This window comes from Bos indicus x Bos taurus, chromosome 26 (assembly GCF_003369695.1).
Source record: "Bos indicus x Bos taurus breed Angus x Brahman F1 hybrid chromosome 26, Bos_hybrid_MaternalHap_v2.0, whole genome shotgun sequence".
Taxonomy (NCBI): Eukaryota; Metazoa; Chordata; class Mammalia; order Artiodactyla; family Bovidae; genus Bos; species Bos indicus x Bos taurus.
The window spans coordinates 46,056,442-46,070,944 of NC_040101.1; the positions used below are offsets into that span (position 1 = coordinate 46,056,442).

Genomic DNA, 14,503 nt, shown 5'->3' on the forward strand with positions numbered 1-14,503 from the left:
CACACCATTATTCTTGCCTGGAGAATCCCATGGACTGAGGAGCCTGGCAGGCTAACGTCCATGGGGTTGTAAGAGTTGGACATGAATTAGTGAGTAAACCAGCACCATCAACCACGATGGTGGGACTCACTTAGAGCCAGACATCTGGAAGTATGAAGTCAAATGGGCCTTTGGAAGCATCACTACCAACAAAGCTAATGGAGGTGCTGGAATTTCAGCTGAGTTTTTTCAAATCCAAAAAGACGATGCTGTAAAAGTGCTGCATGCAATATGCCAGCAAATTTGGAAACCTCGGCAGTGACCACAAGACTGGAAAATGTCAGTTTCATTCCAATCCCAAAACAGGGCAATGCCAAAGAATGTTCAAACTATAGAACAACTGAACTCATTTCACATGTTAGCAAAATAATACTCAAAATTTTCCCAGCCAGTCTTGAACAGTATATGAACTGAGAAATTCCAGATTTTCGAGCTGGATTTAGAAAAGGCAGAGGAATCAGAAATCAAATTTCCAGCATCTGTTGGATCATAGAAAAAGCAAGAGGATTCCAGAAAAGCATCTACTGGTTCCTTGACTATGCTAAATTTTTTTATTCTGTGAATCACAACAGACTGTGGAAAATTCTTAAAGAGATGGTAACCAGACCCCCTTATCTGCGCCCTGGAGAACTTGTATGCAAGTCAAGAAGCAACAGTTAGAACCCAACATGTAACAATAGATGGGTTCAAAATTGTGAAAGGAGTATATCAAGGCTGTATATTGTTAACCTGCTTATTTAAATTCTATGCAGAGTACATCATGCAAAATGCTGGGCTGGTTGAAGCATAAGCTGGAAAAAGATTGCCAGGAGAAACATCAATAACCTCAGATATGCAGATGACACCACTTTTATGACAGAAAAGTGAAGAGTAACTAAAGAGCCTCTTAATGAAAGTGAAAGAGGAGAGTGAAAAAGCTGGCTTAAAACTCAACATTTAAAAACAAAGACCATGGCAATCGGTCCCATCACCTCATGGCAAATAAATGGGGAAACAATGCAAATAGTGACAGACTTTATTTTCTTGGGCTCCAAAATCACTGCAGATGGTGACTGCAGCCATGGAATTAAAAGACACTTGCTCCTTGAAAGAAACACTATATGACAAACCCAGACACCATATTAAAAAGCAGAGACTACTTTGCCGACAAAGGTCCATCTAGTCAAAGCTATGGTTTTTCCAGTAGTCATGTATGGATGTGAAAGTTAAGCCATAAAGAAGTCTGAACACCAAAGAATCGATGCTTTTGAGCTCTGGTGTTGGAGAAGACTCTTGAGAGACCCTTGCACTGCAAGGAGATCAAACCAGTCAATTCTAAAGGAAATCAATCCTGAATATTCATTAGAAGGACTGATGCTAAAGCTGAAGCTCCAATACTTTGATCACCTTATGCAAAGAGCTGAAGATTGAAGGCTGGAGGAGGAGGGGATGACAGAGGATGAAATGGTTGTGTGGCAACACGGACTCAATGGACATGAGTTTGAGCAAGCTTCGGGAGCTGGTGAAGAACAGGGAAGCCTGGCATTCTGCAGTCGATGGGGATGCCAAGAGTAAACATGACTGAGCGACTGAACAACAACAAAAATAACAACTTGAGCCATTTAATGAAATTAATGTATTATATAATTATCATTAGGTAAAAACAGGAGACCATTACAAGGCATCAAAATTCCATTTTTTGAAAATTACAACTTCTCTGGAACTGTGCTGAATCAGTTGGATGCACCTTCTTTGGTTATCTTCCTTCTCCTTTGTACTTTCAAACTCATTTTAGTCTTTATGAAAACATGCTATTGCCTAAGAATCAGGACAATATTGCTTTATCAAATTGTGAGTGCTGAAGTCTATATTTCAATTTTTAATGCTGAAAAGTTATAGAGATCATTTCATATCAAGTTTAAGAACTAAAAGATAATAAAGAAAAATTAATGCTACAATTCTTTCAAGATAAAGAATCCCTAGGAAAAGTGGCAAGAAAAGTTAAAAGAAAGAAAAAAATTAAATTAAAAATCAATCAGCATGCTAATGTCTATGTATGTGTTATGAGCTGTGGGCTCATGTGTGTTATTCCCTACGGGCTTTACTTAGCTCTCCAATGCTAATTAAATTAAAAGAAATGGAAAGATAATTTTCCTAAATTTCTAATATCTGTTTATTTTATCTGAATACTTGCTAAATATAATCAAAAGTTTGTTCAGTTGTTTTCAAAGTGGCATCCTAGAGTGACAACTGTAATTTAATTTTCATTATGATTAGACTATTATATTAGTTCAAGCTTCAATGTCTGGATTATTATATTTGCCTTCCAATTCAGCTTTCTGGATTTATAATCTCCTATTACAATCTACTCAGGAGTAATCATTATAACATAATAACCTAGTGGTGCCCCATCTCAGACCCTCTAGAGGTTCCCTCAGCACCTATATGGCATAGAGAAACATTTTTGATATGGCATAATTTACTTAATATAATTATGACATTGTCCATTCTGTCACCTTTCTTTTGAAAGGAAACCCCTATCCCCTCCCATTTTCCTTCTCACCAGTATGCATCCTTCATGAGTCAGCTTCAACATCACCCTCTTTCTCTGTTTTCAGCACATGCCCCTCATAGATTTAGTCACTTTGTTTGATTGGTTTAACAGAAGCTGTCAATGGCCCACACATGTTCCTCAGAGTAAGTATTCACTCTGGTCAACTATCCTCTGCTAGTAATTGCAGTCTCACTGAACGGCCTTATATCAGAGTTGCAGAGAACTGGTTGCCTGGAGGCATGAAGTGCAGAAAATATGCCCCCATCTACAGCATCACTGACCAAGAACTCTCAGGTTTTAGTGTGTGAAATTACCAGTCTCATCACTCTCAGGATCAGTAATTCTGGGGAACACAGTTTTGTGTCATTTCCCAGAATTTTCCCTGTGGATTAAGTTCTAGTTCTCTTAATTGTAGCTGGTTAACTGTCTAGTCAAGGCTATGGTTTTTCCAGTGGTCATGTATGGATGTGAGATTTGGACTGTGAAGAAAGCTGAGTGCCAAAGAATTGATGCTTTTGAACTGTGGTGTTGGAGAAGTCTCTTGAAAGTCCCTTGGACTGCAAGGAGATCCAACCAGTCCATTCTAAAGGAGATCAGTCCTGGGTGTTCTTTGGAAGGACTGATGCTAAAGCTGAAACTCCAATACTTTGGCTACCTCATGAGAAGAGTTGACTTATTGGAAAAGACTCTGATGCTGGGAGGGATTGGGGGCAGGAGGAGAAGGGGACAACAGAGGATGAGATGGCTGGATGGCATCACCAACTCAACGGACATGAGTTTGGGTGAACTCCGGGAGTTAATGATAGACAGGGAGGCCTGGCGTGCTGCGATTCATGGGGTCGCAAAGAGTCGGACACGACTGAGTGACTGAACTGAACTGCGATTCCTTTATTGGCTTCCTTCTCTTCTCTGCCTCACTTCCACTTCCTCACTTCCCCACTAGTATTACTTTAAGGTCTCAGACAGAAACTATTTATACCTGAAACTTTGTCTCTAGGTTTTTTGTTTTTTTTTTTTTTTCTTCTTTTCCTTATAGAATCCACAGTAAAACTTTCAAACCAGAAGTATCGTGTGGGATTCTGGAGTTGAATGGCGTGTTGGCCATATGACATAAAGACCACCTGGCATGTTGTAACAAAAAAATTACAAGACTCTCTCTTGTGGTGAAGTAGGAAGGTGTAAGGGGATACATGCCTCTCATCAGTTTCTCCAGGATTTGAGAACTATAGTGACACTCATAATGACAATGACTACTGAGTTGACGGTTTTGCAAGTATTGTCAGTGCTCTCAGAAAAAGAACTGATGAGCCCAAGCCTAAATAAGAAGTTCTCCATGACAGTATTTAAAGACACTCTCCTTTTTTAAAGTTAGAGAGGAGACTGGACTGAAAAAATGGACCTTTTGTTTGACTGTAATAGTAGTTGCATTGTAGATACTTACTGCAAAGCAACAGCAAATCTCTTTTTTATAACTCCAAGGTCTGAGAGGAAAGAGGTAGGATCCTAAAACCTGAACTTGGGAAAGAAAGTGTATTGTTTTTTTTTGTACAGAGATCACATAGATGCCTTATCTGAGATTAGCACTCCAAAATACATGTATGTTCCTTCAAAATTTTCCTTCATCTTATGGTTTCTAGACCACTGTGTTCAAGACCAGACATGCCCTAACTGAAAAAGCATTGTCTCTGATTTAAGAAAAACAGGATTATTCATCAAAAGGGGACAAAAATTGGCTAATATTTCCAGTTAGAAATTAAGAGAACATGTCTAGGAATGAGTGTTGAGTACACTGGACAGGAATGCGTCTGAAATATATGGTGCATTTGTTATTTAGTCACTAAGTCGTGTCTGACTCTTTTGCACCGCTATGGACTGTAGCCTGCCAGGGACCTCTGTCCATGAGATTTTCCAGACAAGAATACTTGAGTGGGTTGCCATTTCCTTCTCCAGATTATCTTCAAGGAGGAGGGATCGAACCTGAATCTCCTGCATTGGCAGGTGGATTCTTTACCACTGAGCCAACAGGGAAACCCATAAGTTACACAGGAGATGCTAAAAATATGTTTACACAAGCAAATGACTTTACATTTAAACATTTGTGTTTTGGGTATGCAATTCCAAATTTATTCTTAATGGTGCTACTAGCACCACCTGGGAAGCCTGTGGATAATTACATGCGTCTCTAAAAATTCTTGTAATTTCAGAAAATAAAAATATATATTAAATAGGAAAATAATACTCTCAAATAAATCAATGTTTAAATTACACAATGGTCATAAAATGTAAATCAACAAACTTAAAAACTTAAACGGAAATGCACACAATATGATTAATTAAAACAAAAAAGTCTTGAAAGTTATCCAGCACAGTGATCAAAGATGAATGCACTTTATTACCATCTTGCCTTATGCCCAAGTGATTTTACTGACAGCTTTCAAATAATTCTGATGTCAATCATTTAACACCTGGCATTAGTTGAATCTCTTTTCCAATTAAAGTGTAAAAAGTTTACTCACGTATAAATAATACATTTAAGATACGTACATACTCCACTTACCCTGACTTGACCCACAAAGGCATTGGCTTCTTCTTCTACCACTGACAGATTTCTGGGCAGATAAGGATCAAAGACTGGTGCGTTGTCATTGACATCTGTCACCACCACGTTTACCGTGGCAGTTGAGGTCTTAAAGAAAAAAAAAAAAAGTGATTAAATGTGAGAGGAGGTATTTTTATTTTGATGTCAGTTAATTGGTTATCTGGGCATTTGTCTATCTGAAAAGCATTTCATTACCATTCCTATTCCTTAGCTTTCCAAAAAAAGACAAGGAAAAAAAGGAAGCTCGCAATCTTCAAACACCTCAAAAATAAATAAATAAATAAAAGTCAGATGGGAAAAACAAATGATGACATTAAAGGGCAAGCATCTTCTTGAAAATGTCAAGTATTTCCTGGAGGCTTACGTTCAGAAAGTGCTTTTACCTTTATCTTGTTCACATTTTATGGATGGTAAGCTTTTATTTATATACACATGCACCTCTTTTTTCTCTGAAAAGTAACATTTCTGGAGTTTTTACCATGTACATGTTGCACTGTTCAAAAATATAACTAGTACATTATAAGATAACATGGTATACCAAATGGGTATTTTCAGATAAGGAAATACTACCAGAAAATACTACATTAGTAATTTTCTAGATACACATCTAAACCAAAAGTTTGAGTATCATACACTGCAAATTAAAAAAAAAAAAAAAACCTTATGGTTATACAGCCTAAGGAAATGGTAAGTGCACAACCCTACCAGTGGTATGTACTTCCTGGTTAAAAGGTGAAATCCCTGGCCTGATGCAACCTGAGACTATAATTTAGGTCAATGACTTTTGCATAATCAAGGAACATCTTCATACCTGATGCACATGGAAACTGCTCTTTCTAATCAAAGCCTGAGTATAGTTTATGACCTCCACCCATCTCTGTCACATGGTGGGGAAGATCACAGAAGGCTGAGACCAAAATCAAACAAAGCAAGGATGCTAGTCTGGAAAATGAAAAACCCATAACAGGCAAATAATAAGTAGGAGGAAAAAGCAGGACGAAACTATCATGGGTGAATTATTTACATTTCTTTTTATAAAATACAAAAAATTATCCTAATCTGTTTAAGTAAGGTGAGTGAAAGACTAGAGAACTGAACATAAAGAAACGACTTAAAGGAAGTGAATCTGAAGAAATTTTGCAGTGGTCATGGGACTATGGATGTCAAAAAACTGGATTTCCCAGATAATGACTATGGTATGATAACTCACCTAAAACCAGATATCTTGGAGTGCAAAGTCAAGTAGGACTTGGGAAGCAACCCTATGAACCAAGTTAGTGGAGGTGGTGGAATTCAAGCTGAGGAATGTCAAGTCCTAAAAGATGATGCTGTTGAAGTGCTGCATTCAACATGCCAGCAAATTTGGAAAACTCAGCAGTGGCCACAAACTAGAAAAAGTCAGTTTTCATTCCAATATCAAAGAAAGACAATGCCAAAAAATGTGCAAACTACCACACAATTGCACTCATTTCACACCCTAACAAAGAAATACCCCAAATTGTCCAAGCTAGACTTCAACAGTTTGTAAACCGAGAACTTCCAGATGTTCAACCTGCCTTTTAGAAAAGGCAGAGAAACCAGAGATCAAATTGCCAACATCCATTGGATCATAGAAAAAGCAAGAGAATTCCAGAACATCTACTTCTGCTTCACTGACTATGCTAAAGCCTGTGACTTGTGTATCACAACAAACTGTGGAAAGTTCTTGAAGAGATGGGAATACCAGACCACCTTACCTGCCTCCCATGAAACATATATGCAGCTCAAGAAGTAAGTTAGAACTGTCATGGAACAATGGACTGGCTCAAAATTGGGAAAGGAGTATGTTAAGGCTGTATATTATCACCCTGCTTATTTAACTTATATGCATAGTACATCATGTGAAAAGCTGGGCTGGATGAAGCACAAGCTGGAATCAAGATTGCTGGGAGAAATAACAACAAATTCAGATATGCAGATGACACCACTAATGGCAGAAAGTGAAGAGGAACCAAAGAGTCTCTTGATGAAGAGAGGACAGTGAAAAAACTGGCTTAAAACTCAATATTCAAAAACGAAGATTATGGCATTCGGTCCCATCATTTCATGCCAAAGCAATGGGGAAAAAATGGACACAGTGACAGACCTCATTTTGGGGAGCCCCAAAATCACTGCAGGTGGTGACTGCAACCATGAAATTAAAAGACACTTGCTCTTTGGAAGTAAAGCTGTGACAAACCTAGACAGCATATTGAAAAGCAGAGACGTTGTTTTGCTGACAAAGGTCTGTCTAGTCAAAGCTATATTTTCCAGTAGTCAAATAACCTGTGGAAACAGTCAACTTGGTTTTCTAAGTGCTTCACCATATTTATACACAAATTACCTTCCACCCACTGTCCCCTGCCCTCAAAAAAGTGACAACAAGGTCCTAAATGGTAAAACTGCCAGATCTGCCAGGCTGAGCTGGTGATAGACGCAATGAAATACGTCTTACACTAAGTTAGATTTAACTTTCCTCATAAATTGGGTAAGAAAGCTAATCCCAGGTGTCTATTATTCTATCAAGTCAAAAGTTTCAGCTGCATAACAAGTTCAGAGTATAGTTTCATCAGCTAAAAGAGCTCATTCAAGAAGAAAAACACTTCGAGTAATTTTAAGCAGCTTTTCCAAGTGAAAAAAAAAAAGATTAATTCACGAATTAATGGTTGTAACAAACCATTTCAGAGAGTAGAACTATAAGGTTTTCTCAATTTCTTTAGTACTATTTTTAAAACCCTTTCCCAAAGAGAGTACTCACCCCATCTGGCCTGCCATCAGAAGCAGTGATGATCAGAATGTAGCGGTCAGTGCTTTCCCTGTCCAGGGCTTTCCCTAAGGTTAGAATCCCAGTACTAGTGACAGAGAAAACAAACAAACAGATGAGGCACAAAAAGATATTACATCACTGGGAGTCTTCCTACTAGTGTGAACTACTCTTGATAGTTTCTTTTTTTCCCCCTTCTACAAACATAGCTTGTGTATTTAAGATGTTTGTTTCTAGGATTCATGCTGAAAATTGAAAAAGGCTTTTAAAGCTGTTGAGCTTCTTAGCAATAATGAAAAATTGCCAAACTAAATAAGGTAACTGGGTTGATTCTATAGCCTCCAAGGGTTGGGGGCGAGGGGGTGGTGGATATTGCCTAATTCATCCTAGAAAGAAAGATATCTATCTTGTTGTGATTATTTCCAAGGTAAAAGAGTCCATTAATCTTTAGCAGTTCCAAAATCCTATGAGTAAAGAAGTCATTTTTTTAATCTAGCAATATATCACCACTCCCATTCATTGTCACATATGTGACCACTATGGAAATGCAAATATCTACATTTCACCTGTGATAAAACTTAGAGATTAAAATTTATTTTTCCTTTTTTTTAAACAAATTTCAATATGACTGAGGCTTATTGTAGAAAATTGGAAAATACACAGTAGAATTATCAAAATTTTCACAGATATTGTGGGTTATTTTTTAGTATTTCTTTTTTATTTTCTATTATAACCATATTTAAATACATTATAATTACTTTCAAAAGAGCACTTAGGCTTCATAATTACATTCTTTTCAAGATAATATAACTTTATGAGCACTCATTCTCTCATTTTATATTTTATAAAAACAAATGCTTTTGTTGATATACTACAATTTAACCATTTTGTTATTCTCTTAAGATTTAGACATTTCTTAAGCATTGTGTATAATGGGAGATGATCAGCCTTTGTGAAAATTCTCATACTTAGAGTATTTTTAAATCAACCTTTTCACTGTTTAGAATACATACTTTGAAACATTTAAGATTTTATCCTCCCAAGTAATTTGTTTTATAACAGTCTGTCACTTATAATGTTCTTTAAAACAAATTCTACATTTATGTCTTAGATATTCCAGTTTAATATTGTGTATGACATTTTAATTAAGGCCTAATAAGCATCTACTTTGAGGAGAGGTTACATTGATTTAACAAAACATTAAAATATTCAAGTATAAAAGCACATTGTTTCTGATAGATAAAAAGCTTTCATTTTAATGCAAGTGCTTTTGTCCCTACAGTGAAATTTAAACAATTCACACCACATATGCTAGTTGAGTACAAAGAGTCAATGCCAAGGAATCAAGATCAGAGTTTCAGTTATTCTATTTGTTTTATTGTTGTTATTGATATGGATTAAAAACAAATGTTTTAAACATATGTTATGACTATAAAAAATTGACTTTGCATCTGGTGCATCTTAAAATGTTTTGTTAAATAACTGAAAACCAATTCCCAGAGTAGTTCATAATAATCAGGTTTGGATCAACTTCCCACACCAAATGGTTTGAATAATCTCATTCTAAAATGACATTCAAAGAGAAAAGTAAGGCATTTATTACTTCTGAGACTTATTCACAAGTTAACTTAAGAAATAGAAAACCTGAAAACTTAATCCACAGTACAATGAAAGGAAGAAAAAAAATTGAGTTATTGTTCTCCATTTTCCTCCTCAGTTTAAAGTTCAAGACTATATCATTCCTTGTATATTAAATTAGAAAATCACTAGAAATTTATATTTCATAAGAATTTAGAGCCATATTATACCTAAATAGCTTATTTTTCATGGCCTCGTGATTATTATGGAAATAGTCCTTTGCTTAAGATGATATGTGCCTTGTGTTCCAGTGTAGTAGAGACAGGATACTTGTGAGATGGAAAAATAGAGAAAGAATAGGTAATTGTCTTTTGGTATTTATAGCTGTAAGACTAGTTTATGAGTCCGCACAAGCATCCTTTCATGAAATTCCAGAAATAACTGGAAAGGAGGACTCTGCTATCTGCTGGATGGAAGCTATAGGGCACAATACATTAGGCTACATTTAGGAATGTAGCAAATCTTATCAGTAATATACTAAAAATACGTAAGACTCCCTCCTGGTAAAACATCAGTAATAGTGCTAATTGAATTTTACATAATTGAAAATCTATTGCACAGGACAAAATCAGTAAAAATGGTGACCCAGACAGCTTGAAGAGATGTTTCAACACTCTCTAAAGAAGTGTCGAAAAATGAAGCATCTTTGATAGGACTCTAGAAAATAGTCAAACATTGACAGCGCCCAAATGGAGGTAGATTTAAGGAAAAGGGAACTTTAAAAATTGCTAATAATAAAGATTTGTTCCCTTTTTACTCGTCCTTGCCCCATCTCTTCCTGACTTAGAGTGGTCTTAAAAATGGTGATCAGCACCCCCAGTGTGATACTCTAGTCCTTGTGTCTGAGGCAGCAAAACTACCCTTATTCACAAAGTATTGGATTTGTCTATTCCAACTGGTCTTAAAGGCTGCCTGAAGGGATAACATAGCTTTTGTCTTCGTTTTGCCTAAAAAGCAGAATTCACTCAAGGCGAAAAAGCAGTGGGTATTCCTGGAAAACAATGTAAGTCAGGGAGCAATCTGCAGTCACCTAAGGCAACAGATTGTGTTTGAGGCACAAGAAAACCAAAAGCCTGGAAGGGAAAACTGAGTAGCGACTTTCTTGGAAATTTAGGGCATTCAAAAATGCCTAAGTATACTGGTAAATATAATTGAGAGTCCGTATATGAACCTATATGTCTGTGACCAAATGATTTTCAAAAGAATGCCAAGATCATTCAATAGTGAAAGAAAAGTCTCTTCAACAAATGATTGCTGGGGCAACAGGAGCTCTACATGCAAAAGAATGTATTAAAAAACCATACTAAAAAAACTCAAAATGGATCAATAATCTATATGTAAGTACTGAAACCATAAAACTCTTAGACAAAAACATAGAGATAAATCATGATTTGGAGTTTGACAATGGAATCTTAAATATGATAACAAAAGCATGAACAGCAAGAGGAAAAACTATATGTTGGACTTCCTCAAAGTTAATTTTTTGTGTATGAAACTACAATATCAATAAAGTGAAAAAATCCTACAAAATGGAGAAAATATTTACAAGTCATATATCTGATAAGAGTCAGTTCCCCACATACATAAAGGACTTGGTACAACTCAAAAACAAAAGAAAAAAACAATTCAATTAAAAAATAGGTAAAGGATTTGAATAGATATTTCTCCAAAGAAGATACACAAATAGCAGATAAGCACATGAAAACATGCTCAACATCATTAGTCATCAGGGAAATAACAAATCAAAATTACAATGAAATAGTACTTCATACTCACTAGGGTGGCTACAATTAACAAAACAGGTGGGAAAAATAATGTGTTGATGAAAACACGGAGGCATAAAAACCCTTCTACATTGCTGGTGAGAATGTAAAAAGGTTAAGTCACTATGGAAAACAGTTTGACAGTTCCTCAAAAAGTAAATAATTACAATATTATGACCCAGCAGTTACAATTCTGGGTATATATTCAAAAGAACTGAAAAAAGTTGCTTAGTATTGAAAAGTACACACACACACACACACACACAGTATCAACAATAGCCAAAACAGAAAAGCAGTCCAAATTTTCACCAACGTATGAATGGATAAGCAAATTGCTGTGTATACATGTAACAGAATATTATGCAGTTGTAAAAAGAAATGAAGTACAGAGACACAGTTCAACATGGAAGAACTCTGAAATCTTTAGGCCTGGTGTAAAAAGTAAGACACAAAATGTCACCTATTGTGTCCTTCTGTTTATAGGAAATATCTGAAATAAATAAATACATGGAAGTTGCACATAATTAGGTGATTGCCAGTGGCTGAGGAGAAGGGCAAGTAGGGAGTAACTGCTTAACGGGTTTGTGTTTCCTTTTGGGATGATGACCATGTTATGGAATTAGATAGAACTGATAGTTGCAGAACATTGTGAGTCTACTAAATGCCACTGAATTTCTGACTTTAAAATAGTTAATTTTATACTATGTGAATTTAACCTGAATTATATTAACTATATTGCACAGAATTCCCTCACCAAACACTAAGGCTATAGTCCTAAAATGTACTGTGTTTGAGAAAACCAAGCTCTTTTAGACAATGAATTGGTTTGCCAAAGCATAAAAATTGTGTTCAAATGTTGTTTATACAATGTAGATTAAAAATAGTAGAGGGTATTTACTGCTAAAGCGTATCTACTGTCAAACCAACCAACCTGCTATTTTAGTGTTCATTTTCTCCAAATGCATAATTTATTAGGAACTAATACCACACCAGCATAATTATGCATTGACAGAGATTATCTCACAGGTTTCATGCTTTGTGTTCTATTCTTCCTTTAATCTTTTTCAATACATTCTACTAGTTGTGATTAACATTATTTACTCTTACAAGTGTATGTCTTTCACAGACTCATCATGCTGATATGGGCATCATTTTTTCATGCCTTAAAATGATAGAGATGTTAGAGTGTACTTCAAAATATGTAATTGTTTCTAGTTTGACATGGCATTCCATGTTAAGCAGTAATTAGTGATTAACAAACACAGACCAATAGAAAGAGTTAGATACTGGTAGTAGTTTAGGGAGAAAGATGATGGAGACATGAACCAGTAGTGTGAAAAGGATGATTGAGTATGTATTTTGAGAGTAGAGCTGACAGAAAAAAAAAATGCATATCATCTTTCTTACATATTAATCTTCAGTGTAGTTTAAATTGACATGAAAAACATAATCAAGCTTTAAATTTAGTGTCAAAATTAAATAGTCACAAAGAAAGAAATAAAAATGCCAGTGAAGATGTAAAATCTTCAAAGACAATTCTAACAAGGGGCAGAAATAACTCTGGCTTCTTCTATTTAGCACTTAGCGTTTAAGTGTTACATCACATGCCTTGTGCTACAATGGTGGTAATCAATAAGAATTCCTCAATCTCCTGCAATAAATAACTTATATATTGGTCATAATAGTTACAGAGGAAGTTTCTTTACATCTTGCTTAAATGTTTACTTAATAGTGAATGTTTGCTGAACAAATATTTGATGAATAATATACTAGAACAGACACAAAGTTATTAATGCATTATGCTGCAGAACCATAAAGATCTAACCATTTAATACATGGCGCTAAATGATCTGCATAATGGATGATTGTTCTCTTAAGGAACAAGGATTTTTCTGTAAAGAAGTTTTTTCCCTGGCCATATGACTAATCCACTAATCTAATTAAAACACATATAACAATTCAACACTTAGTCAATCCATACTAGCATTGAGATTCATTACTACTAACATTTTTAACAAATTATAAAAATGTTTTGGTATATTTTTATTTCAATGGAGAAAAGGTAAATTAATGGTATCATAATGATTATTGCTAACAATGGCATTATAGAATAAAATAATATAATGTTTAATATAAACAATAAGCATGTACTTTTTTTGTTTTAAGAAGGAAAATGTAACCAAGATCACTACTTAGATGAATTGAAGCATCTGATAAGAGAGAACATAAATTGTTTTCTATTATTTTTGGAGAGAGTACCCGAATTATTCAAATCCTTAAAACTTACACAGAAGTGGTGATGCAAATTTGCACAAGTATCCCAGAAGTATCAAAGGAAGCAGGAATTAAAGTATCAATTTTCTTCCATTTCAAATGTGTTGAAATATATTGCTAAGGGTCTAGACTGGCCTATACATATCAATGGGGATAAGAGCAATGTGTTGGCTGAAATAAAATCACCATAAGATAAAAGGCAATGGGCTCAGTGTATAGATCCTGAATCAAGAATGATCACTGAAAGAGACCATGCAATCATCATAGAGACCTGACCTATTCTAGCTGCCTGGAAGCAGTTTGCATTCAAGGATATTTCTGTCTGATTAGCTCAATTCAGACAAAGAGGACGCTGCATTCGTATCTTTCACACCTTAAAGAACCTCTGACTCTCAGGTTTTTGTCTGTTTGGCCTCAAAATCATAAATGAGAAAGTAGAAGAGAACCACTTGCTACGGTAGCAGCATGAGTGAGAGTGTCTTTGATAAAACTGGTAGCTCATTAGATTTCACATCCAGCAGTTGTAAAATCCTTCATCATCAAGAGAAAAACAGATAAACACAGGAATGGAAATCCTTAACAGAGAATAGTGGTGAAAGTTTCATTGTTTTCTTATTTTTATCGCCTTTATTAACATATAATTCACGTATCATTGAATTCACCCATTTGAAGTGTAAATTCAATGATTTTATTAATTTAAGTATCACCAGAATCAACTTTTAGAATATTTGACCACTGTATCCATTAGTATCCACTCCCTATCCTCTGCCACCTCCCCGCCTCAGGAAATGTGTAGTCTAGTTTGTCTCTATGGATTTGCCTACTTTGGACATCTAATACAAATGGAATCATACAAAATGTGTTCTTTTGTGGTT

At 35.5% G+C, this 14,503-nt stretch overlaps 1 protein-coding gene across 8 annotated transcripts in view; it reads right to left on the reverse strand.

The window, feature by feature from the left end:
* Nucleotides 1-14,503, reverse strand: part of PCDH15 (protocadherin related 15) — a 1,046,857-nt gene that overhangs the window by 290,805 nt on the left and 741,549 nt on the right. For all 8 annotated transcript variants that reach the window (XM_027528919.1, XM_027528921.1, XM_027528918.1 and 5 more), the window contains 2 exons: nucleotides 7,948-8,041; nucleotides 5,130-5,258 (listed from right to left, as the gene is read on the reverse strand). In XM_027528919.1, the coding sequence (XP_027384720.1) occupies nucleotides 5,130-5,258; nucleotides 7,948-8,041 (223 nt within the window). The remainder of the gene's footprint in view (nucleotides 1-5,129; nucleotides 5,259-7,947; nucleotides 8,042-14,503) is intronic.